At 44.6% G+C, this 26,499-nt stretch overlaps 1 protein-coding gene across 1 annotated transcript in view; it reads right to left on the minus strand.

Moving 5' to 3' along the window:
* b4galnt4a (beta-1,4-N-acetyl-galactosaminyl transferase 4a) overlaps nucleotides 1–26,499 on the minus strand; it is a 184,718-nt gene that overhangs the window by 60,008 nt on the left and 98,211 nt on the right. The window contains exons 4-6 of the mRNA XM_030054584.1: nucleotides 5,418–5,513; nucleotides 4,521–4,611; nucleotides 2,166–2,266 (exon numbers count right to left, since the gene is read on the minus strand). Of these exons, the coding sequence (XP_029910444.1) occupies nucleotides 2,166–2,266; nucleotides 4,521–4,611; nucleotides 5,418–5,513 (288 nt within the window). The remainder of the gene's footprint in view (nucleotides 1–2,165; nucleotides 2,267–4,520; nucleotides 4,612–5,417; nucleotides 5,514–26,499) is intronic.

Genomic DNA, 26,499 nt, shown 5'->3' on the forward strand with positions numbered 1-26,499 from the left:
CATTTGCTTTGCCTGCTTTTGAGTATGAACTCACATAAGCATGATGTGCAAAGACAGCATAATATATACCTTGCATTCATTTCAACTAACTCTCTAAAGCTCTGCAATGTAAATGTAAACCTTGAGATATTTCAGGGTCCGTTTTCAAAAGAAACCTTCATCCCTCAGAATGAGAGAAAATTTCCATCTCCATCAAACACTCCTCAATAAATATATATATATATTTTTCTAAAATTAGACAGACAGATGGGCAACATAATTAGGAACGGCGGGTAAAACTAGATTTTTATCTGCAAAACACAATGTGTCCCTGAACAGAGGGGAAGCAGCGAGGCCTGTCTGTCACTTAGTGGCAGAGTGAATGATCCCTGGCCATAGCACTGCTCCCCTGCCATTACCTAGATGATATTTCTCCACCGCTAAATGTCACATCAATATTCAGCGCCAGCTAATTAATCTCAGCTCCCATGGAACCTGGTGACATCTCACATCCTGTTAGAATACAGATGGCTCTGTCTTTGGACCTTTGCTCTTAACACATATTTGCCCAGAGCACTCATATGGTGCAGTTCAAATACTGCCCAACCCCATGCATCTCTCCATCTTCAATTTTTAAGAGGGTTTCGCCAACGAAAATTTATTGGTGAGGGAAGGAGTAGCCCGGCTTGAGTTTTCCCTCAAGTCTGGTCAGAGGGTACTTCAAGGACACGTGGGAGAGGAAAAAATGCACACAGGATGTTCTGCGGCAGGAATTAAGCCTGCTGTGTGTGGGAGCTGCGTGTTAGAGGTGAGCAGTTGCATGAGTGTTAGGATGGTCACATGAGGTGAAGTGGTGATTACAGAGGACAAACAAGGTCACATCTCTCAGTCCCTCTGCAGTTGCTCCCCTGTTGCTGTAGCTAAGGTTTAGCCCTGTTAGCATAAAAGGTTTAGGGCGCAGACTAACTAACAGCTTAATCTACCATCTTGGCAGCATGGAGGTCAGACCAAGGGGTTTAATTGGCTTTGCCACGGACACCGTGGAGAACATAGTAACCTAAAGGAACAGTTCACCCAAAATGCCCCAAAAAAAAAAAAAAAAAAAAAAAAAAAAAGATATACAAGATATACTTACCCCTAATGTATTCTATTTTTCAAGATGGTTTCTGTGAGATTTGGTGAGGTTTCCAGTCTGCCACGCCCTCCCCTGTCTGCTGGCACCCCAATACAATGGGACTGGATGGGTAAAAATTCATATATGCAATGACACCCAGCATAAAATACAGCTTTTGGACGCGATGGGTTTTGCTAGGAACTATTTCTTGCGGTAGAACACAAACAAACTATACCTATGCATCTGTAACATTGCCCTCATGGCTGGTGTTCACTGGCAGGAACTAGTTCCCAACTAAACTCTTTGCCCTCAAGGGCTGTGTATGTCGGGTATGTGTGTCATTGTTTCCGGAAAGAGCTTTTCACATGTAAATTTGTGACTGTTTGAGCTCCACAAACAAATACCCATCCAGCACTATTGTGCTTGGGTGCCTGCGACAGACTGTAAACTTCGCCAAATCACACAGAAACTGTCCGGGTGGATAAACTGCACAAGGGGCAGGGGGTGAATACCTTTTTTTTTTTTTTTTTTTTTTTTTGCAATTTGAGTGCACTGTTCGCTTTATTCATTTTAGACATCACTTGAGCTCTGGTAGAGTTAGACCTCCTCATGGTGTGTGTGTGTGTGTGTGTGTGTGTGTGTGTGTCCATAAGGTCCAATTTAGAACCATGAGTCACCCTGCTTTAGTTATCGAAGTCTGAGTATCATATCAGACAATGAAGTGCCTATGTAGTATAAGGGTTTGGTTTCCCTGTACATACTGCACTGTGGAGGCACTTCCCCCGAGGTATACATTATACAAAGGCTTTTAGCTATTTAAGTCATGACATTGAGGAGTTTGGAACTATTTTCAGCCTCCAGTGATTCAGTTTCTTCCTCCAGTAAAACTTTGTTGCCGAGCAATATTAGTCAAAACTGTGGAAGTGCATCCATTTGCAAATGTCTTGCTACTGAGCTTGCTGAACATCAGAAAGAATAGGGAACATCGGGACCTTGTTGAGTTCAATGACAAGGCTCTTAAGTGTAGTATGGGTATTAAACAAGAATGAGGCACACCAGGCTCAGCGCTTACCCGTCCTACATAGACCAGCAGCCTGGCGTTGAGAGGGCTCTCATCAGGACTCAGCCAGAACTCTGAGTTATCATCAGACGACACCGAGAACTGGAAATCACCTGGAGGGAAAAACATGATCAAAGTGTGAATGTGTTTGAGTGTGTGAGTGTGTGTTCCCAGATATGTGTGACCCTCTTTAAACTTAGCTTTAACATGCTTCTTGAGGATTTGGATCATATTCAAGATAAGGGGAAAAAAAACTCTAGGTATAAATCCCCACGATCTGATTGCCCATACTGCCTCGGGAAGTGGTCAGAGATGACAGGCTTGGCCACACTGACATCAAAGTGTAACTGCAATCGCATTTCCATTTCACATTAAACAACTATGCAAATGGGAATGAACATTTGCACTCAGATCTAAACAGGAAGTGCAAGTGAAGCAGACAAGAGGCAGAAATAGTATTAAAAGTATTCAGAATACATGTGCACGGTCAGCATGCACTGTTTGGTCTTAGTAAACTGTTAATAGCGGTGACAGCGACATAAAACTGCCTTCTTCTTATAGTTACTGCCAATATCTTAACCTGTTCCTGAGATATTTCCTTCTTCTGTTTTTAAAACCTGCATACAACAACATGACTTGCCATTTGATTGCCATCCTTTCGATGGATGAGGTGATAAGGAGCAGGGAAATGTGTGTGGCAGCCTATGTTGTGCAAGGCAAGCCCACATTTGTGTGCAGGCATACTCCTGTGACATGCATTTTGATAGTAAATGTAAATGTAACCTGGTTAAATCTCAACATCATGTGGACACAAGGTTTTTGCTGATCACAGGTGTAAAGGGACCTGATGTGTTTATCGGACTTAATCCAGCCTGATGACAAAGCAGTGACCTTTTTGCTGATACACTACAAGCCTATGGCAAGGATAAAGGTCATACTGAGACATCTGAAACTTTTTCTAGCCTTTCTAATCCAGGGAACTCCAAATTTACCCGCTGGACAAGTATTTGCTGTGTGGCAACTTAGCTTATTGAACTTTCAGTCAAAACATTCAGCTATTTTCAGCCTATTTTTCTGGTCTTATATCGAACGTGTCACTTTCTTCTTTACAAGCTTCAGATTTCACTTAATTGTTGCTGTGATGGCTTGAGGGAGGGTTGGCCCTATTTGTCGTTTTGTTATATGACATATTAGCCAGTGGCAGCTGCAAAACGCCCGTCAGTTAATTTATATATGCTTTGTCTCCACAGCAGGTAACATCAGTCTGTGGCTGAATGAGTCCGACTTGGACAAAAGTCTCTGCTCTTGTGAACTTTGAGTCTTGGTGCACTTGAATTTGCGTCTGCTTGCGTGGATGTAGCCATTGCAGTTGAGAATGAGTGTGTCGTTTCAGTCTGCAGTCTGTAGAATGAGATTCAGCCCACGGTTGGACTGCGCCCTTGCCTTCCAGCCTCTGACTGTGCTTACATCTGGGACGCTCTCACTCAGGTGTATCCACGCTCAAAGCTCATAGGCCACAGTTCAACTGCTGGTGAATCAAGGCTGGATGTGGACCACAGATTTTGTGCTGCTGGGTGTGCCTGAGACAGGTGGCCCGATTGTTGTTTTGTGAGAATGAGTCTGCTGTTTGATCGGGCAGCTGCACTTCCCAAACATTTAGGATCATAAGAGCTAAGTCCAACTCCAGACAGGTTCCCAAACATTTGCAGATGGCTAAATTCATTGGGATCCCAGGTGTTACAAAGGTCAGTGAGACTTAGCCAAAAGAGTCACTCTTCCAAAAAGTGATTCCGTGAAAAACCTTAGCAAGGCATCCAAATCAAAGAGGGAATTTAATTTGTCGCCTACGGTGATTAACACCAGAAAGTCAATTATACTGCACTGGACCAATGATGGGGGCTGGTGCTGGCGAAATATCCGCTGCCCTCAATAAAAGCAAAATAGATTCTAAAACTTTATGATGTGAGAGCGAAATGAAGGGTGCTTGTTGTTGCACTTATTAAGATCCTACATACTGAAGAGTACGACCTTAATAACCTTGCAAGATACACAAGAGGCCAAAATGAATAATAATCTAATTAATAACGTCATATTGTGCAATTTGTCTAAGGGCACTAAGGCATTAAGGCTTTCCCGTTACCATAGCAACTGGGGTAAGGATACAGGAATACAGTGGGGCTACTGCAGAGACTTAGCTATAATGTCTCAGGCAGTCGGCTTTAATAAAAATATGAATATCCACCATATTAGTGGCTCTACAACACTTGGATTAAAGGGTCATGGGAAATTGTCTACCCTGCCAAAGGACACATGCTCTGGGGCTCTGAGCCTCTGGGGACGGACTGACTAATATGATGAGCTAGTTACCATCTCTGTAAGGGTGAAGGAAGCCAAATATTCTCAGGCCATAGTTCTTCCACTTAGGAGCCACCGCCAGCTTCTTCACTATGGTTCTTGTCTGCAAGAGAAACCAGACATTAATGTAATGGCCTGGATCACACTGACAGCACACTGGGTCTGCCTCACTTACAAGGAAGCTTCCAACTTAGGTAGCATTTTAGGAAATATAGGCATGTCTGATTACAGCAGCCGGCATGAAATACATATTTTACACGGAAAGAAATTCAAGGAACCTTCCTTGAATTGGCAATTTTTTAAGGAAACATCAAGTGGTATCTTCGCTGCACAGGATATCTTATAGGACCATGCAGGCATCCAGAAAACCCCTGACATCTCATTATTTCAATGACGGATGGAAGTGTTGTGCACAGAGTTTGAAATTAAACTTCACTTAACATAAATTTATTATTTATTAATTCTGATTTGAATTCATCAATAAATAGGAGAACTGGGTTACATTTTTTTTTTTCTTTTTTGGTTGTACTGTGTAACTTTCCTTGTATAGCTGCAAGTCATGCCACCAGAAGTAGCCTCACTCAACATTTCCTAGCAAGCTGTCAGTATGTCACACTGGTTAGGTTGTCTAAATTCATGTAATTATTTGGACAATATAGCTTCCTAATAAGGACGGTAGCACCTTGGTACCTAGGTAGGCTTCCTAACTAGGTACCAAGGTGCCAGGCAGCTTCTTTAAAAATGTGACAGACCCATTAATTTTGATACGATACCTCTTAAATAGACATTTTCTATGCATAAAGCATGAGCAATTTTAACAGAAACTAAACAAAAACTATTAAAATACAAAATGTAGCAACAGAAAGAGAGTTAGTCGCTGTTGGAGGCAAGATGCTCCGTAATACTTACATGTGGGTAGAGAGGAAAGTGCAGGTTCTTTCTGAGCTGGGCAATAGATGCACCACACCAGTCCTCAAACACATGCAGGTTGGCCTGGCCTTTGTACTGCCAACACACAAAGAGAGGAAAGATGTTAGTGCATACAGGAGTGTTCCCGAGACATGATCTGCCTCACCACTCCAGCTATACCGAGGCAGCTGCCACTGTGACTGAAAGAACCGTACGAGCCAGCAGTCTTGGTGATGGACAATTCATGCAATTTCTGACGTGCCGCCACCTTACAGGAGAAAAGACGTTTTGACGAAAACACATGAAGTTTGAAATAAAAGTTGTATAGACGTCCTAAATGTGTTGTGACCTCAGACTGTCTTGTCCTCACTGTCCTGGAAAAAGAGAGTGTGACAGTGAACTAAGGAGTGTAAAGGGAGTGTGAAGTGAGAATGTCTGGAGCAGTTTGTCAGAGCTCATCCCTAGCCCATAGCCTGACATTTGTCTGAATTACACAGGGAAAACACAGGACACAGCAAGGACAGATGGTGAAAACTGCGCTGCCTTAGGGAATAGTTTCAACACACACACACATACACACACAGACATAAAAATGGGATTGCTCACACACCCGGAGATAGGACTCTCCAGCAAATTCTGTGTCAAACTTACGCAGCGTTTGGAGTGTTTTGTGTCACATTCTGCAGCAAAGCGCAAATAGCATATGTGTCAACATATACATATGAGGGCACACGATCATAAATTCACACATCCTTACTTACACACGTCACACACGTTTTTCATGCTTCAGAAAGTGTGTGTAGATTTGCACAACACACACATACAAACACACACACTGACACACAGCAGGGATGCTGTAATAACCCCTTTATGTGGTAGACCTGCAAAAATCTCATTTTTACACCCCAGTCAAGTGTGGCCTAGGGGCAAGGAGGAGATGGTAGAAACACAACTACAAATGCAAATGCATGGTCACACATGAATACACATACACACCTACACACACGCACACACAAAGCAAGGAAAGCATGATGCTTTAGGAGGTTGTCATGCACACTGATTGCTTTCCGTCTCAGTAATTTTACGACCTTTGAACTCTGAAGATGTCGTACAGGATGATCAAGCAACTGTACCAAAACGCTCAAACGCGGTAGCCTGTGTGTGTGTGTGTGTGTGTGTGTGTGCATGTATACACGCTTACTATCATTTGAAGCGTGACAGCAGTCCTGGCAGGCAGCCTCTATAATGCAGTGACAGATATTCAGAACATCACAGGGAACTTCAGTAGAAAGCTGGCCTTCACAAAGTGATTATGAAACAGCGCTACAAGGTTCCCCAGTTGGATCAAAGCAAAAGCGTGTTTCACCACATTGACCTTGTTTCATTTGATACAGGAAGGCCTTTCGGTGTCTGAGTGAGGCCGCTAGCTCCACAGTCACATGTGCGAGCTGTCAAATCAATCAATCTAAAGGGCGATACACCTACTCAGTGACCTGTAACGCAAACAAACACACACACAGCCACAAATACCATTGTCCCCTCATCCCAGTGTTTACAGGGGTGAGAGCGCTAAGCATTTCAGGGCATGGTAAACATCTCTCTGCCTGCTATCCCGCATCTACATCTACATTTAAGGGGATGGAAGTTGATGGAGAGTGTCTTGTTACATCAGTATCACACAGACATACTAACAGATGGCCTGACCTGAAGGGGTCCTTTTCATTTCTATACTGGCGCCATCCAGTCAGCTAAGCACTCCACACTGACAGCACCAAGGCAATTATGGCTCATGAATTAAACATGAGATATTTGTTGTCTAAATATGCCAGTCCAGTGCTTTAGGACTACTGATTCTAATGCTCGAGCTTGAGTCAGTGTGTGTTTTTGTGTCTGTATGTTTATGTGTTTTCCTTTTGTGATGTGTCCATGAGCTCATGCAAAATGAGGGGCAAGGGAACAGCGGGGCAGACAGAAAGAAATTGTGGAAAAAGAGAGAAGTCAAGAAGGTGAACAAGACAGATTGATGGTGAGAAGGGAGTGGCAGAAAGTCAAGAGGGAGCACGAGGCGCGGTGAGGTTAGGGAGATTTAGCAGAAGGCACTAGTCTCTGTGTAAATATGCCATATGTAAAAAGCTTTTAATAGATTTCCTGTGGGGTTTTAAAAGCAAGCCTTTTTATTTTGCCCTGACCCCCTCCTCACCCCTCTCCTTGTCAAACAGGAATTAGCGGGTAGCTTTAAAAGTCTCTAATTATACACGCACATTTCCCTGTGTAGCCCTGCAGAGACCACAGTCTGTAAAGAGAGGAGTCTGCTTGCTGCTGGGGGGTTACTTAAGCATAATTGGCTTTATTTTGGGGGAGACAGGGCTCTGTGAGTGGCCTGCCTGTGCTCCGGCCCCAACTGAAAGTTATGAAGCAGGAAAGAAGCTTCTGTGTTTCTCAAATTCTGCTTTACTCACTCTTAACTCAAAGCACCAATCCGGAAGTGATTTTGCTCATAGAGTGCAGCGGTTGCATGGAGTATTACAACACGAGCAAGAGTTTGTTTACATCTGCAGGTTTATAAACTGGTGGACGAGTGGAGTATTTCATTGTTTTGTTGGGCTCACGTCAAGAAGGGAAAATTAAGCCGTGTGAGTGGATGAGGGTGTGCAAAATGTAATCAATGTAATCTTCAAGCTACAGTAAGTGTTACTGTAATTTCTGCTTCCTGATCCACTACAGCAAACTGTGCTTCACAACGTCCAGATCTGACAGGAAAAGAGAAGGCAGAGCATGTCTAATAAACTGTCCAGTGAGAGTTATAAAAATGTTTCGCTCCGGTGTCCAACTGGGACTACATTTTTTGACTTTACTGAGCCTACAAATACAACAGAAAGAATGGCAGCTCCCTGTCACTCTTGAATTGATTGGTGGTTTTCAAGTCTCTGGTTTTCTTCCACTCCCCTAATACCTCTCCACTGTATATTTGACACTGAAATTTATCCTTTATAACCTGGATTGCAGCACTTTTTAGTAATCCCACCACTAAAGAATCTGAATCCCACCCCCCTCCATCGCGAGATTATCCCCGGTCACATAAGGGAGCATAGGGGGCGCCGTTCTCAAATCCCAGATTGGGCTTTTAATCTTATCCCCCTCCTCTCCACACTTTACTTCTCACTGTCAAATTTGATTTGCCTCTCTGCTATTATGTCATTTGTCTTTCTCTTGATAGTTTAAGTGCTGCATCTGTCTCTACACCCTCAAAGCCTTCAGCTGCACTATCCCTAATGTTTGTCCCCCCTCCCCTCCGCTTCTCTTCCCTCTGACCTCTCCATTTCTGAAGCTCCATCCTTGCATCGCTGTCTGTGTGCTGCCAAAGCTGTCTGTTTCTCTCCTCTGTGTCTTTAGTTTCCCTGAGCTCAGCTGTCTGCTGTCAGTTCCCACTGTTGCCTCTCTCTATTTCTTTTCCTTTTTCTCCCTCTCTCACTCTTTCTGGGCATGTGATAAAATGACACACTCATTAACACAGTTTGTATAGAGATGGCAGCCTGTGTACTTTTTTTCTGTGTGTCTGCATGTGTGTGCATGTTTGCATGTGTGTGTGTGTGTGTGTGTGTGTGTGTGTGTGTGGACCAAGGTAGGCTGCATTGTGATGGTGTGTGTCTTTCCAAGTGACAGCTTTAAGAGCTCGCCAGCTCCCATACGCATTCAGTAATTGGCTGAAGAGAAGAAAGAATCACCACCGCTGCCTGCCTCCATTTCTCTTTAGTCTTCTATTCCTTGGTCCAAAGACAGAGACATATTTGTTGCTGTTCTGTCCTGCTCATCACCATGGACAAGTAGTCAAATCCACAGAGAGGGTGGTGCAGGAAACAATAGCAGCCAGGATCAAAGCACCACCGGGCAGAATCAGCCTGACAAGCCTGTAGTGACACAAACTCGAGTGAACACAGCACCTGCAGTGGGGACTTAAGCATGGCTGGATGACAGGAGCCCAAATAAAACTCTATTAGTCAGCGACATAGCGTTAGAGGCGACTATCCATTGTAGGATCTTAACATTGCTGTGACTACAGGTGCAGTATAATAATAATAATCATGCTAAAATTGATTTATATAGCACTTTTCTTAACAAATTTACAAAGTGCTAAACAGAAAGAAAAAATAATTAAAACAAAAGAAAAACAAACCAAGATCATAAAACAGAGGTGAATAAAAAGGAACAAGAATGTTTTAAGAAATCTGAGATTTCTAAAGATATTGCCTGTCTGATCTTGATAGGCAGACTGTTCCACAATTTGGGGGCTCTAGGAGACCTGGGAATAACAAGGATAGCCCCATTTACCAATCTAACTGAGCACCCAGGCATATAGGAGGTTAACAAGTCCTTGTTGTAAGGAGCAATGCCATTTAATGCTTTAAAAGAGATAAGTCAAATTTTAAAATCAATACTGAATGTAAAAGGCAGCCAGTGTAAGCTGGCAAGCAGTGGAATAATATGTTCATATTACTTAGTGCCAGTTAAAATCCAGGCAGCGGCGCTCTGTACCAGTTGGAGTGGGTGAAGGGAGCTGACTGATGCCTGCGTAAAGTGCATTGAAGTAGCTGAGGCTTAGTCAGGAAAACCAAGCTTGATGTGATGCAGGCTGGTGGAATTTGTGGGCCAAAAGACAATGACCTCAGAATTATCATGATTCAATTTTAAAAAAGTTTTAGGACAATCAACATTTAACATCACTGAGGCAGGCAAACGGATTTGTTCACTTAAAGTGAGACATATAACTATGTGTCTTCGGCGTAACAGTGGTGGGATATACTATCAATCTGAATGATCTGGCAGAAAGGAAGCATGTAAATTGAGAACAGCAGTGGGCCAATGACAGAGCCTTGAGGAATGCCACAATTTCAATGGGCAAAGAGAAACAGCCATTTTTTATGCCAACAGAGAAGAGTCTATTAGAGAGGTATGAACATTGTAGATTGTAGATTGTAGAGCAGATGCCTTAATACCAAACCAGGTTTCTAGATGGTGCAGGAGAATGGAGTGATCGTTCGTGGTGAGGGCAGTGCTCAAATCTAAAAGCACCAGGACTTGACAGTGAGCTGTACAGTGACCTGTTAAAAGCAAATCATTAGAAATCTTCATGAGGACTCTCTGTGCTATGGTGAGCTCTAAAACCTGACTGAAATCAATGAAAAATATCATTACTATTCATAAAAGATAATAATTGAGTTGCAGTGATTATTTAGTAATTGGTCTGTAATTATTGAGTAATAATTGATCTAGATCACATGTTTCAATAAAGGCTGAATGACTGCATATTTAAAACAAGTTGGAAAATTACAATACATTAAAGAACTGGTAATAATTAAATGAATAAAATGACCAATACAGGTTAATGTTGCTTTAAAAAACAAACCAACAAACAAAAAACTTAATTGCTTAGCTGCAGAATCAGCAGTAAAAATGCGAGACAATGTGATGGGGTGAGGTTTTGAAATAGGAGAAGGTAGAGTTGGTTTAAAAATAACAGTTTCGTGGTCAGATACAAAGACATCCACTAACTCTAGGTTCAAGACAAGGATATGACATTTGAAATGTGTAGCTTTTTCAACTGGAACTGTAAGAGGTTGAAATATTTCAACTAGATCTAGATCTAGGAACTCACCAGACATGGGGTACACAGAACAACAAACATGGATGTTAAAATCACCCAAAAATAAATACTCTGTCATACTTGGATAAGACAACAGACATGAGTTCAGAAAATTCTGTGATAAAATTATTATACTTTGGGGGTGTATAAATTAAAATGCACAAAGAAAGGAAAAGAACGTGTAATGAGAAAGCATAGGACTTCAAACAATATAAAATTGTCAAAAGAAATAAGAGGGTACTTAAAATATTTCTTACAAAAAACCCAAAGGGTCAAGGAAGGTGGAAATATTTCAAATCAGTGGGGGTAGCCTCTACTAAAACAGGTGTGTCTGCTGGAGAAAACTATGTCTCAGTTGCCCTAAGAAAGTTCAGGCAATTGGAAACAATCACATCATCAATTATGAATGACTTGTTACAAAGTGACCTTGCATTCAGAGGGACATTTTTGGTGTGTTACTCAGATCTGCCAGCACAGGGGCAGATACACAGCTGATCCAACATAGGTTACAAGTATTAGCTCTCCGCAGTGGCCACACGGGACAAAACAGCCTGATATTGCAGATGAGAGGGATTGTAGAGGCAAGAGATGACCATCAGGGGGAGCTCTAGGCAGTTGTAGGAGGAGGGGATTGCTGAACTGTCTGCATTGCAGCTGGAACTACTGGCATTTATATTGCAAGAGGAGTTCACAAGTCCAAAACTACTTGTTGGTATATTATAAAAAGAGCCATCAGGAATAGCGGGATCTATAAGGTTGGTAGACGGTCCTCCACATAAGCGAAGGAAGAGAAGCATGAGAGCCAATTTTACTGGCGCTAGGACCCCGGGGAAGTCAATAGTGGTGGCTGTTTGTTTTGGCTGTACGAGAGAGAAGCGCTGAGGTGGGCGACACAGTTCGAAATTTATCACAGTACGATATTTAAGGATAGTGAGCTTCGCCCCCAGCCAATTAGGATGTATGCCATCGTTTCTAAATAACTGTCTGCGTTCCCAGAAGAGACTGAAATTTTCAGTGTATGAGACGCTGTGGGCAGCGCAGGCTGATGAGAGCTAGGTGTCTTGTGACAGTAGGCTGCTGAAACAGCCAACACCACGGCCACAGGAGGGAATGGAGCCAGACACATAAATGTGCCTCACAGACCTCTTTAGTGAGCCTAACAAGTGCACAAAGTCACTTTTCTGTAATTCAGGCGACTCCTTAGGGATGTCATTTGTACCCCCGTGTACAATGACCTTGGCAATGTCCATTTCATTTGAAAGGGACTCAGTAGCTTTGTCCTGCATATCGTGGACATTGGCACCCAGGACACAAGACGTTATTGCTGAACTTGTTTAACACTCCTGATGATGGAGTCACCAGTGACCAGGAGTTGTGGCCTGATGTGGGCGTGGTCTTATGGAAGCTGGTCACCCTGGAGGTGGAGTGCCGGTGTAACCCATGGAGACCAAAGCCACTGGTGTTGCCAGTCCAGGGGCTCCTCCCCCTAAATTGGGACTGGCACCAAAACTACTCAACCTTGTCGGCAGTGTCACTAGCTTAGCTGTGGGATACACGCTGACAGCAGACAGGTGTTGCTCCAGCTTGTGCAGGACATCAAACCTGTTACTCAGCTGGAGAAACCCCAGTAGGGCAGTACAGGAACTTGTTTCTTGTCACCCCAGATGACAAATGAATGTGCAACAGATCAAGCGTGGAGCAGATCCATGTCTTGGGTTTGGCTCCAACCCTGGGCAAGGAGGCATCCTCATGGATCGGCCTGACTGTTGGCGGCTTCAGCTCCAAGGAACCAAGCCAGGGAAGTGTGGTGTTGTAATCAGCAATGCAGGATGCTTCTGTGGCCAATGAGTCCAGGAGTCGCTCATCTTCTTGGATTTGGTAGAGCTTGGAGATCCGACCCTCGAGTTTGACAATGTTTTGACATAGCCGAAGGCATCCAGAGCAGTCTGGAGGAGAGGTGAGTGGTGGCAATTATATTAAATGTAACTGCGAGGTTAATAGTCCATACAATATATAATATCCATGCCTCTTAAGTGAAGAACCATGACACAGTTGTAGCCACATGAGGACAAGATGGCCAGAGGTTTCCGTCCAATCAAGTCAGTACAACAAACAATGATTGGATAAAAAAGTTCATAAATAGCCGGTAAAAAAGTACAGGCACACCATAACATCAACAAAATACTCCAATGGTCACAAGGAGTTGTTAGAAGTTAAAATGGAGACAGAGTAACTAACAAACAAACAAACTGCCAGTTGGCAACTGAACGTGAGGTAGCATGTCCCAGAGTAATTCTGTAGTACAGTGAGACGGATATCATGGCACACCAAGTGGCTCTCTGCTGGCCTACTTGCTGGGAGCCACAGCCAAAGACAGAGAGGAGGAGCACTAGCTGCTCGTGCCAAGAGGATCTCTCTCCTTTTCTATTTGTTCACTGGACAGGAACACAGGGCCATTACATTAACTCCCTCAGAGTTTATCAAACTGCTCACATTAATCTGCAGCTCTGTGTAAGGCACAGAGGACACAATTACAGGCAAAACAGTTCAGTTCAATCTAAAAGCTAATATACAACAATATACACAGTAATATACTGCAGCACACACAGGATATAATTGCATTTTGGAGAGTATAGAGACTTTTTTGATGCTACTTGGAACTGAATTTGAGACCAATTTCACCACCAAAATAAAAAAAAAAAAACTGCCAATAACTGAGTATCTTCAAAGGAACACAGCAAATAGGACTTTTACAACAATAAATCTGCAGTATAAGAAAGAGGACATGACACCCAACTGTTTTTTATTTGAGCAGATGCAATAAAATCAATAAAAACTTTTGTCATATTGTTATAAACCTGTCCAGCAGTAATCTAAGAGTCAACATACATAACGTGAACAACTGGTGGTGCATAAACTGTATATTTACAAAAAAGCAGGTAAAACTGGCTCTACTGGCTGTCCAAATCATATATTTTCATGATATTTGGCTTATTTTGCTTGTTGTTTCATCCAAAAAAAACCAAAAAAAAAACATAACTGAGAATAACCCTTATGGCTTGTTGTTCTCTGTTTTTGTTTTTTGTGTTTTTACTTTAAAGGAAAACTCTTTTTAAAGATATGCGGATGCCCTGTGTATAGTAAAAGGATCGCCATATTTTTCCTCTTTGAAGTCTCTCCAGAGTAAGCGTCCTTTTGTCCTTCCCTGTCTCTCTCTATCTTCATCTCTACCTCCATCCACCTCTTCCCTTCTCTCATCACACACCAGTGGACTTCCCAAAGACCGTCCTATATATAGCTTTAAGCTTCCACCGTTTCACAGCAATACATCGCATGGAGCTCTGGCTGCCCTTAAATAAGAGGGGAGGGGGGGCAAATGGGGAAACGGGGAACCAATGTCATCTGGTGAATATGAAAAGTGAGGAAGAGAGCAAGAGAATGACAACGAGAGACAGGAACAGAGCAAGGTGGCTGTGCAAGATAACATCTGATCGATAGAAAGGGTTAAAGAGAAAGAAGGTTTGTATGCTGAAAGCTCACACACACAGACACACATACACACACCATGACTGCCCAGATCACACAACATTTGCTCATCATACATGTTTCTGTGAGCTTGTCGTAACAGAACTGTCTCCTCTACTCTCCAATATCACCTCTCCCTCATCCATTTGGACGCGCTATCATCCCGAGCACAGATCAGACTCGCTCTTTTCTCCCTCTCTCCTATGGGAGACTATCTCCCTTCTAGAAATCTGGTGCAGCCTTCTGCCTTCCTGCTGGCAGCCTGGCACTGACAAACGGCCGCCCGGCGCACCCACTGACGAGCAGTCGAATCGCCTGACACTGTAAATCCCCTTTGGATGAGAAAACTGAGACATGATGTTCCTGGCAAAGGCACATCGCGGCCTATACAATCCTGCACACCTCACTCCCCCGAGGCATTAAAGCACACTGTTTGAATGATGCGTCATAATGTATACTGCGGCTGAACTGAGCTGCCACTTTGCAATGTATGTTCTGAATGAAAAATCATACAATGGATATGAAGTAACGTGTTGTATTCCCACTATGGTGCTTCTCTGGAAACTGTTTTTGCTTACACACATGCTGCTGTTTCATGAAATGTTGCTGAATTTATCGGGGGCGTTAAGATAGTATTTCCCTCCCTATCTCACCCCGTTCGGCTCATAACTTATGTTGAGTGCCAAAAGAAAGAGGAAAAGAGTGTGGAAAGTGGGGTAGGTAGGCAGAGAGAGGACAGGGCTCCTCAAAGGTAAAGAGATGTGAAAGAAAAATCTTATACGGAGAGATAATGAGAACTCATTTCACACGAAGGGGAGCAGCAAAAATTGTAAGACAAGGTTCATATGATCTAGATCTTAGCCTAATCAGCTAGTTTAATGAGGGTTTGTATAATCTGCCATCTGTCATACAATTACATGTCTTCTCTCATGCTCAGGCTATAACATGATGGGATGGATATATGTCTGACTGAAGAGGTGTGATTCCAGGAAAAGCAGAGTGGGAGAGAGAGGAATTTTTCGTCTCTATCTCTCACTTCCATAAGCTGTCTATCATCGTACGGAGCTTAATGAGAGACGGTACGGGGACAGTATTAATGCATTCCTGCCTGCTGTTTGTCTGTTTGTTTGTCTAAGGTGCTGGACAGACAGATGGAAGAGAGACATACTGAAGGAGCAGTGAAGAGAGACAAAGAAATATTGCGCCTCTTCTTCTGTGTCCTCCCCCAGTCTAGTCAGAGGAATGGAGAGAGAGAGAGAGAGAGAGACAGAGAGAGAGAGACGGAGAGAGAGAGTGAGGTCTCACTCCTCCTCCTTCTCAGCGTCCTCCTCCACTCTTGTCACTCCATGTGTCTTTGTGTGAGGAGCCAGCTGTGACGCTTGAGCCCCATGTCTCTGTTGTGCCACAATAACTTCCTTGCTTCTTCCTTGAGTGGTAAATAATAGGCTGTCCAAACCTGCAAACCTGCAATGCTGCCGTTTCACACACACAATTCATTCATTCCCAGATCTCACACTTTCAAACTTTTTTCTTTTCTTTTTTTTTTTTTTTTATTTAATCCATATTCATTAGTAGAGGAACACTCCTTAGGCTTGCAGTCTGTTCGGTGGAGGTGCTTGTTGGGGATGTGGGGTGTCCATGTATGAAACAATAAATAACAATAAAACAATAAAAAAAAAAAAAAAAACCTCAAGGCAACACCAAGGCTAAGAGTGGCCATAGTTTCATTGACTTAATCCAGTAAATACAAATATATTTTACAATATAAGAAAATGCATTGGGATTCTTCTTTTTTTGTTGTATTCATACATGGGCACCGCACACCCCCAATGAGTGCCTCCACCAAACAGACTAGAAGCCCGAGGAGCATTCCTCTACTACTGAATTTATTCAAACCAGAATTTCATTTCGGAAAGTCCGACACAGTCGACATAGCCTGAGTTTGACATCACGTCAGCTTGGCAGCACACTCCGAATTCTCTGCGCATAAATTTTTTTCTTTAATGTTACTAGATTGTCACCACATCAGCAGGCCAAAGGTGCTGGGTTATAGAGAAAAGCAGGCCTCCGTGTTTGGCAATGTAAAAACACCAGAATGCATTTTGGTCATTAGTTGGCAATCCCAGCTTGAAACTTTCCAAGTCCTAAGCACAAGCATATGGAGCATATGCCAGGACAATCTTTATTCCCCTCAAACAAGTCTTTTTATTGATTACAAAAATCAAATCCAACATTTTCTATAAACAAACATTAATTTAATCCTACAATCAGGGTTTTTTTCACAAATGTGATTGAATCTACAGGTTGTCAGGCTCATTATTGTTAATGACATACACAGGTTGCAAGCATGTCTTAATTTAGTTACTGAGAAATACTGGTGAATAGTACATTAGGAACACTACATATACTGTAAGATGACCTGTTTTTTTTTTTTTTTTTTTTTTTTTTTTTTTGCAATGCATACTGGCCAGCTTGTGATATTAATTTTGATGCGGCTTGATGTTGTTATTTGCGTATCTCTGAATGTTTAACCCAGAAATTTTCACATTTCACTGGAGAAAAAAAGGGAGTGGAGCCAAAATTACACACTAAAACATAAAATCAAACACCATAACACATTGATTATAGATCTGGACTTATTATTTGAGTGATGCTACATTCATGCTCGCTGTGGCATAAATGCAGAACAGTGTTCCAAGTTAATATGTGAGGAGATAAAAAAAAAATCTGCCTTGACTAATTTGATCTGAATTCCTGTAATGTATAAAATGTCACTAATCCCTCTTACCATCACTTTCTTTCTACTTTTGACTAAATAAAATGAGAGCCAATTTTACTGGCGCTAGTGTAGCGGCTGTGTACTCTCTCATTGCGTTGTGTAAAATGAAGAAGCCGGTTCACTGATAGAAGAAATGGTATTTTACTGTTGGTCTGCCTCTCATCCACACACATACCTCTCACACAGGTCAACAGCGCAGCACAACTGTTGCTTACAGTACATAGCATAAACAAAAAAATAATCAATTAAAATAATAAAACCCGTACCTGATAGAAGAAATGGTATTTTACTGTTGGTCTGCCTCTCATCCACACACATACCTCTCACACTGGGAATATAGCGCAAAAAAACAGCACAAGTTAGCTAAAACCCGCATTACACTAGTTGCGGCACAAACAGTGCGTTTCACACGGTCACTTCTACACAAGAACATGCTCAACTGATCGCAAGCTGATATTCTACAAAGGATAACATAAAAAAACATTTGGATATAAAAAATAAAAGGAATAATGCTTGCTAGCAACAGAGCTCCCAACATGTGCACCTACCAGGTCAACAGCGCAGCACAACTGTTGCTGCTCTGGGGTGCACAACCCAGGTCTGCAGGGGGCGTTGCGTTCAAAGACCGTAGGACCATTCCATAAAAGTAATCGGTAAAATAAAACAGTGTGAAAGGTATGGCAAGTGGAATCATCGATATCACATATAAACTCCGTTACACTCCCCCCTACTGATCTCCACTTGCCCATACAAACCAAAAAAATAAATAAACAAATACACAAGATACAAAATGAGAGCAGACAGAGCAACCATCCGTACAACAACATACCAGGTACCAAAAACATAACCAGAGGAGGAAGAGAGTTGAAAAGAAAAAAAAAAAATTGTGTACAGTGCTGTCAAAATCACAGATACCCAGTATACCAGTCACAAGACCATTCCTGAAGAATTAGAATGGGGAAGGGTTGCAAAGCCTTCCGCCACCCATAGGAAAACATGCCCATATACATGTTAAATCACTCAGACATCATGCAATAAAAAAACAACAGCACAAATCTCCAACCACCAGGACATACACACCTGTAGTCACACGCAGGTGACAGAATGTCATAGAAAAGAAAAAAAAAAAATTTATGACTCAAACCCTCCTCAAAATTGAAGGAACATACAGGCCAAAAACACATATACATATACAAGGCCAATACACAAAATAACCTTAGCGACCAGCAAGAACTCTCTGGTGCATGTTCTGAATAAGTCTAACTACTGGTCTAACAACTCTCCCATACCTAGTCTGCCTTCTCTGCAGTCTGTCACAGGAAAGGTTTTGTTCTGTGTCTGATGCAACAACAGCACCAGCATCAGGAGGCAACAAGTCATCAGGAAGAGTAGAGACAGCAGGTTGAGAGTCAGGTAAGTCCACAGAACGGTCAGCATCAACGGCAGGACCACACGAGTCACACTGATTTGGTTCATCAGACCTGGTCTGATCTGGACTGTCAAGTCTACTGTCATTGTGACTGTCAGGGTTAGTTTCACCAGAAGTGTCTGATCTGGCCCGGTCATGTCCATCCACAACGTCCATCGTCGTCGACCGAACATCAGGGGAGGCTGGGAGCTGAGATATCCAATAGACAGTCCTGTCCTCCGATCCACAATCCGGAAGAGCAGTCGACCCAACATGTCCCGCACCCATCACAGACTCATCCACAGTCCCATCTGTCAGGTCACTGATAATGGAGACACCATCCTCGGAGTCAGCAGGAACCGGCAGGAAGTTCACGGGCATGATAAGGTTCCTGTGAACCACTTTCTCCTGGTTAGTTGTACAGTTCCTGAGTCTGAAGGTGTGAGTGTTATCCTGCTTCCCCACAACAGTGTACAGGTGTGCCTCCCAGCGATCAGCCAGCTTCCTCCGACCTCGTTCACCCTTGTTCGCCAGCAGCACTCTGTCCCCAACCTCCACAGGTGCACCCCTCACTTTGCGGTTGTAAAGCTCAGTCTGCTTTTCTTGTTGTTTTGTGGTTGAAATCTGAGCAATCCTGATAGCCTCCGCCAGATCACGTCGGAGGCACTGCACATAGACACCATAATCCACCACTTGTTCATCCATAAGCACAGACTGAAACATCAGGTCAACAGGCAACCTGGGAACTCTGCCGAACATCAGCAGAAAGGGAGCAAAGCCTGTGGTCTCATGGACAGTCGCATTGTAAGAGAAGGTGAGTGAACGCAGGAGCTGGGGCCATTTCTGTTTGGCTCTGGGTGGAAGGGCTCTGATCATGTTCCCAAGAGTGCGATTGAACCTTTCGACTGCTCCATTGCCCATGGGATGGTAAGGTGTTGTATGTGATTTTTCCACACCAGCAGCTTGGAGCATTTCAGCAATCAGGCTGCTCTCAAAGTTCGCACCTTGATCTGAATGCACTCGCTCTGGGAAGCCATAGATACAGAAGAAGTTGTTCCAGAGTTGATGAGCGACAGCTTTAGCGGACTGGTTGGGGCAGAGGTAGGCCTGAGCTAGCTTAGTGAAATGGTCAGTCACAACTAGAACATCTAGGGACTTGTTGGATGGGTCTTCAGCTGACCAAAAATCAATGCATACCAGCTCAAGAGGTCTGGAGGTCTTGACACTCTCGAGTGGTGCCTTGGCTTCAGGCTCAGGAGACTTACTGACCAGACAGCGCCGACAGCACTGCACATAATTCTTGACATCCTTCTCCATCCCAATCCAGTAGAACCGCTGTCTAGCCAAGTAGAGCGTCCTCCTCTGACCTTGGTGGCCTGCCTCATCATGGATACCTTTCAGGACCTTATCTTTCAGGTTGGTAGGCACAACATACCGGTAAGTCTTTCTCTTTGTCACAGCATCCTTTGAAGTACAGTACAGAACGCCTGCTTTGATGGTAAGTTGCTCCCAACGTCGGAGAAGCCGCAAGGCTTCAGCAGACTCCTGTGGGCGTTCACGCCTTGATGGCCGCCTCTGGCGCTCCACAAAGTAGAGCACTCGGCCCAAGCATGGATCGCCACGCTGCAGCGACATCAGTTTGGTTTTGGGCAAAGGACGGAAATCAGACAGCTCAGATGGCAGGAGTGACTGAGTGAGCTGCGGTAAGCAGAGCGCATGAGGGGGCAATCGGTCACTTTCCAGGGAATGTTCCAAAACAGCAGACACTGCCTCGGAGGAGATAGGTGGATGCTGGGGCACTGCTGCTGCACTGTTGACGGCCACAGTCAAGGGGTGATCCTGCAGATGGCTCAGTGGATCACAGGACAACCTAAAAGCTTCCTGCACACAGTCAGGCTCTAAGGCATCTGCTTCCTCCATCAGCGCACCATAGGGGACTGTTGTGAGTCGATGGAGCACGCTGGAGTGCACAAAAGGCTCACGGCTGAGGGCATCCGCCACCACATTCCTAGGACCAGGAATGTATCTGATGTTAAAGTCGTATGGAGCCAGTTTTGACACCCACCTCTGTTCACAAGCGTCCAGCTTCGGCTTACTGAGAATGTAAGTGAGCGGGTTATTGTCGGTCCATACAGTGAATTGGTGGCCTCTCAGCCAGTGGCTGAACTTGTCGCACACAGCCCACTTGAGTGCGAGAAATTCAAGCCTGTGTGCTGGGTAGCGAGACTGGGCATAATTCAGTGACTTGCTGGCAAATGCGATGGGCCTCGCAACATCATCACCATCAACCAGTTGAGACAACACTGCCCCAAGACCGTTGGAAGAGGCATCGACTGACAGGAGGAATGGCTTACTGAAATCAGGGTGAGCAAGAGTGACGTTGTCAAGTAAAGCTTGCTTAAGCTTCCTGAAAGCCTCGCTGCAGGCAGGAGTCCAATCAGCAGAGGAGAGGACCCGAGACACAGCAGGGTTCTTCCTACCCTTGGTACGTCGTGGCCCCTTCACACCACTCGTCAGTGCAAATAAAGGCTTGCTAATGCCAGAGTACCCCTCAAAAAACTGCTGATAAAACCCCACCATGCCCAGGAAAGATCTAATTTTGGTGGGGGAAGGAATGTCAGTGCCCTCCACCATTAAATCCCTCTCCTGCAGGCTGACAATAGCCTTGACCTTCTCTGGAACAGTTGAAATCCCATCCTTTGTCACAATATGCCCCAAGAACTTCACTGAAGGTCTCATGAAGTGACACTTTTTGGGGCTTAGCTTCAGGTTGTGCGCCTTTAACCTCCCAAACACCATCTCCAATCTCTGCAACGCCAGCTGTTCATTGGGGGCGAACACAAGGATATCATCAAGATAGCACAGGAGGCTCAGAAAGTTTTGGTCGCCGAAGATTGTCATCATCATCCTCATGAACGTGGCTGGGCTGTTGCAAAGACCCTGCGGGAGTCTGTTGTATTCATACAGTCCAAATGGGGAGGTGAATGCAGTGAACTTTTTGTCCTCCTCATGGACCTCCACATTATAATATCCAGAAGTCAGATCCATGGTTGAGAAGAACGCATTCCCCCCCAAGGCGGCTAGGGCGTCAGCCTGGTGAGGCAAGGGGTGCGCATCACGAACAGTGCGTGCGTTCAGCCACCGAAAATCAGTGCAGAGCCGTAGGTCGCCGTTCTTTTTCCAGACAAGAACGAGAGGTGACGCATACTCACTCGTAGACTTCCTTATGATGTCACGCTCCTCCATTTCATTCAAAGCCACTCTCAGCTTCTCATAGTGCGATGGAGACAGTCGGCGATAGGGGAGTCTGAAAGGCTTGCTGTCACTCAGTCGGATACGGTGGACAAAGTCCTTGGCTTTACCACAGTCCAGCCTGTGGCGGGAGAAAATGGACTCATACTTGGCCAACAGGTCAACCAGCTTTGCCCTCCAGAAGGGGGACAGGTGAGTTGCATCAATGTCAATGTCTTGTAGACCCAGGTCAGAGAGAGTGGAACTAAGGGGCGGGCGAGCAGCACAGTCAGAGTCAACAGTCAAGCTCTTCTCACTGGCAGTGTCAGACTTGTTAGCTGTCTTTGTCACAGTACATTTCACTTTATCAGGTGAGTCAGTTGCATACAAATAGTCAATGTCAAAGTCTTCCAGTGCCACACACGGTGACACGTCGGCAATCTTGCAGTTGCGTCTCAAAGTCACTGGTCTAGGAGAGGGGTTAATGACTCTCACTGGGACCCACCCATTGCCCCATAGTGGTGTCACAACACGGCCCACCATCACTGAGCGTGGCACTGTTCGCGACTCACTCGGCTCCACTACCACTGTGCTACCGGCTGAGAGACATACATGAGCAGGTAAGCGACCCCAAACCAGGTGTTCTGTCATGGGTTCCAGGGTCACTGCATGTTTGAGTTTGACAGTACCCACCTTATCAGGACACTCATCGCCTCTCCATGTCTCCACAGCGGTCAACAACTGCAGCAGGCCACCCTCCTCCACAGGAACCTGGTCTGAGAGAGACACTTTCTCCCAGAAGTCTCCAGAGTGCTTCAGCATCTGAATGAGGTGTTTTATGACATTGCTGCCAAGAATGAGATCATCGCTTTGGCCCTCCACGATGAGTGTTGGAACTAAAAAGCAACAGTCAAGCACCCTCATCCGTAGCTCACACACACCAACAGGTTTTGTTGTTAAACCTCCACATCCAATAAGAACAACCGATGTGGGGAGAATAGAGTCAGGGGAAATAACATTGTTCTGTGTCAGGAGAGGGAGCACACGAGAGCTCAAGGAGCAGGCCATCGAACCACTGTCAAGCATAGCTCGAAGCGTCATGGTGTCTTGGATCAGCGCATCAGTGTGAAATAGGTTATCAGTTGCAGACAGTCTTTGTGTGTTCTGAATAATCACAGTGGAGCCAGCACTTGTTAAGGAGCAGAACTGTGAGTACACTGACTCAAGGTCAACATCATCAAGATCATGTGGGGAAATGCCCTCTGGCCCTACACTACTCCCCTGCTCATGTGGGCCAGCTAGTTTCCCTGCTGGTCGGAGCCACCAGGCTGAGCAGCAGGTGAGTCAGCAGGAGGAGCAGTATGGCAGGTCACAGCCTGATGTCCAGCAGCATAGCAGCGAAAACACAGACGCTCTCTCCTGCAGTGAGACATGGTGTCATGTTCATCACTCCCACAAATGGCACAGGGACCCCGAGACCTGTTGCGGTTACCAGTACCTGACCTTGGCAGCCTGGAATGATGGAAAGCTTCTCGCTGCAGCAACCGCTCAAGGAGAGCGATAACATGTTCAAGTGACTGCCCCTCAGATTGCGACGTTCCGCCGGTCGTAACTGGATGCGGTGCAGGAGCTCCCCCAGCAGACTGGACATGGCACTGCAAAACATTCGCCGCTTGGTTGGGGTGCTGGCTACCAGCTGGGTGCGAAGACTGACGCTGCTGGAGACGCCTCTTCCTGTGGTGTTCATCCAACCGCACCTGAACATCAGTGGCAGTCCACTCCTCCAGTGGCTTGCAGCTGAAGACTAGAGACAACTCAGTATCAGGACAGTGAGTGATAAACATGACTGTCACTTCACGGGAAGGATTGTCGAGGGTCTTTCCCTGTCTCTTTAGTCCATCTACAGCAATGTCAATGGCTTTGTTAAGCCGAATCCAGTAGTCAACAGCAGTCTCAGTGGGTCGAGGCTTTGTGTCATAAAAGTCAGCAAGGGGCATAAATGAGGTCACAGAGTCACTGAAGTGCTGCTTAAGTATGTCAAACACAGGTTGAGGGCCTGACTTTAAGTCTAAGGAGGGCTGACTGCGGAGCCCAATGGTCACAACATCACGAGCTCTCCCCCGTAGTTTTCCCAAAACTTCATCCACCTGGTCACCTAGTTCAATGCCCCTCCTATTCAGATAAAGCCTCATAGCGTCCTCCCACTCAGAGACTGAAATCCCGTCAGTATTATTCCCCCTGAAAGGATGTGGCTCATGACTGTCATGGTTAATTGTCAGGTTAACCTTAGAAAGATCAGCTGGGGTTGACTGTGTTACATTAGCATCAATAGCTGGAATTGACTTAAGACATGAAACAATGTTTTCACCTATACTAGTCCCTATCTGTCTCACCAAGTCACTGAGAACATGTGCATCTCGCCCAGAAAGTGCAGACTCACCATCCACCCCTGCATCAGCAGTGGCACATGCACTATCCCTCCCAGGACGAATGTGAGGAGTAGATGTAACATGTCTGTCATCACCAAGCCCACCTAGAGCAGGCAACTGACTAAACCACAGTTTTGAACCCCTACCAACACTTGACACATTATTTTCATCCATTTTCAGCAAAAGAAAAAGAAAATGTCAAAATCAATAGCTAAAAGAATATCACCCTTTTTAGCTCTAATTGTTGTTTCTCATTTACACTCTATACATTTTTTTTACTTTTTAATTAGCTCAAAGGAAAAAAAAAACAAATATCTTGTTGGATACTCACATTAAATGACCCACAGAAAGGAAAAAAATGCATATATATCTCAAGAGGTCACAGTAAAATACACATATGTAGCAAGAACACTCCCACAATCCACGAAGCAGATTTTTTTTTTTTTTTTTTTTTTTTTTTTTTTTACCGTTGCACACTCAGTCCTTCATACACCACACGGAAAACACAGTCCAAAAATCAGGCTTTAAGCCACAACCGGACTCACAGTACCCAGTGAGAGGAATAAAGCACATGTGAAGAAGCAGCATGAAGAGTTGTCTGTCCCACGTCGGACGGCGGCATCACCATGGAGACCATCCGGGTCACGGCACCATTGTAGCGGCTGTGTACTCTCTCATGGCGTTGTGTAAAATGAAGAAGCCGGTTCACTGATAGAAGAAATGGTATTTTACTGTTGGTCTGCCTCTCATCCACACACATACCTCTCACACAGGTCAACAGCGCAGCACAACTGTTGCTTACAGTACATAGCATAAACAAAAAAATAATCAATTAAAATAATAAAACCCGTACCTGATAGAAGAAATGGTATTTTACTGTTGGTCTGCCTCTCATCCACACACATACCTCTCACACTGGGAATATAGCGCAAAAAAACAGCACAAGTTAGCTAAAACCCGCATTACACTAGTTGCGGCACAAACAGTGCGTTTCACACGGTCACTTCTACACAAGAACATGCTCAACTGATCGCAAGCTGATATTCTACAAAGGATAACATAAAAAAACATTTGGATATAAAAAATAAAAGGAATAATGCTTGCTAGCAACAGAGCTCCCAACATGTGCACCTACCAGGTCAACAGCGCAGCACAACTGTTGCTGCTCTGGGGTGCACAACCCAGGTCTGCAGGGGGCGTTGCGTTCAAAGACCGTAGGACCATTCCATAAAAGTAATCGGTAAAATAAAACAGTGTGAAAGGTATGGCAAGTGGAATCATCGATATCACATATAAACTCCGTTACACTAGGACCCCGGGGAAGTCAATAGTGGTGGCTGTTTGTTTTGGCTGTACGAGAGAGAAGCGCTGAGGTGGGCGACACAGTTCGAAATTTATCACAGTACGATATTTAAGGATAGTGAGCTTCGCCCCCAGCCAATTAGGATGTATGCCATCGTTTCTAAATAACTGTCTGCGTTCCCAGAAGAGACTGAAATTTTCAGTGTATGAGACGCTGTGGGCAGCGCAGGCTGATGAGAGCTAGGTGTCTTGTGACAGTAGGCTGCTGAAACAGCCAACACCACGGCCACAGGAGGGAATGGAGCCAGACACATAAATGTGCCTCACAGACCTCTTTAGTGAGCCTAACAAGTGCACAAAGTCACTTTTCTGTAATTCAGGCGACTCCTTAGGGATGTCATTTGTACCCCCGTGTACAATGACCTTGGCAATGTCCATTTCATTTGAAAGGGACTCAGTAGCTTTGTCCTGCATATCGTGGACATTGGCACCCAGGACACAAGACGTTATTGCTGAACTTGTTTAACACTCCTGATGATGGAGTCACCAGTGACCAGGAGTTGTGGCCTGATGTGGGCGTGGTCTTATGGAAGCTGGTCACCCTGGAGGTGGAGTGCCGGTGTAACCCATGGAGACCAAAGCCACTGGTGTTGCCAGTCCAGGGGCTCCTCCCCCTAAATTGGGACTGGCACCAAAACTACTCAACCTTGTCGGCAGTGTCACTAGCTTAGCTGTGGGATACACGCTGACAGCAGACAGGTGTTGCT

The sequence above is a fragment of the Myripristis murdjan genome, chromosome 6 (assembly GCF_902150065.1).
Source record: "Myripristis murdjan chromosome 6, fMyrMur1.1, whole genome shotgun sequence".
In the NCBI taxonomy this organism is placed as follows: domain Eukaryota; kingdom Metazoa; phylum Chordata; class Actinopteri; order Holocentriformes; family Holocentridae; genus Myripristis; species Myripristis murdjan.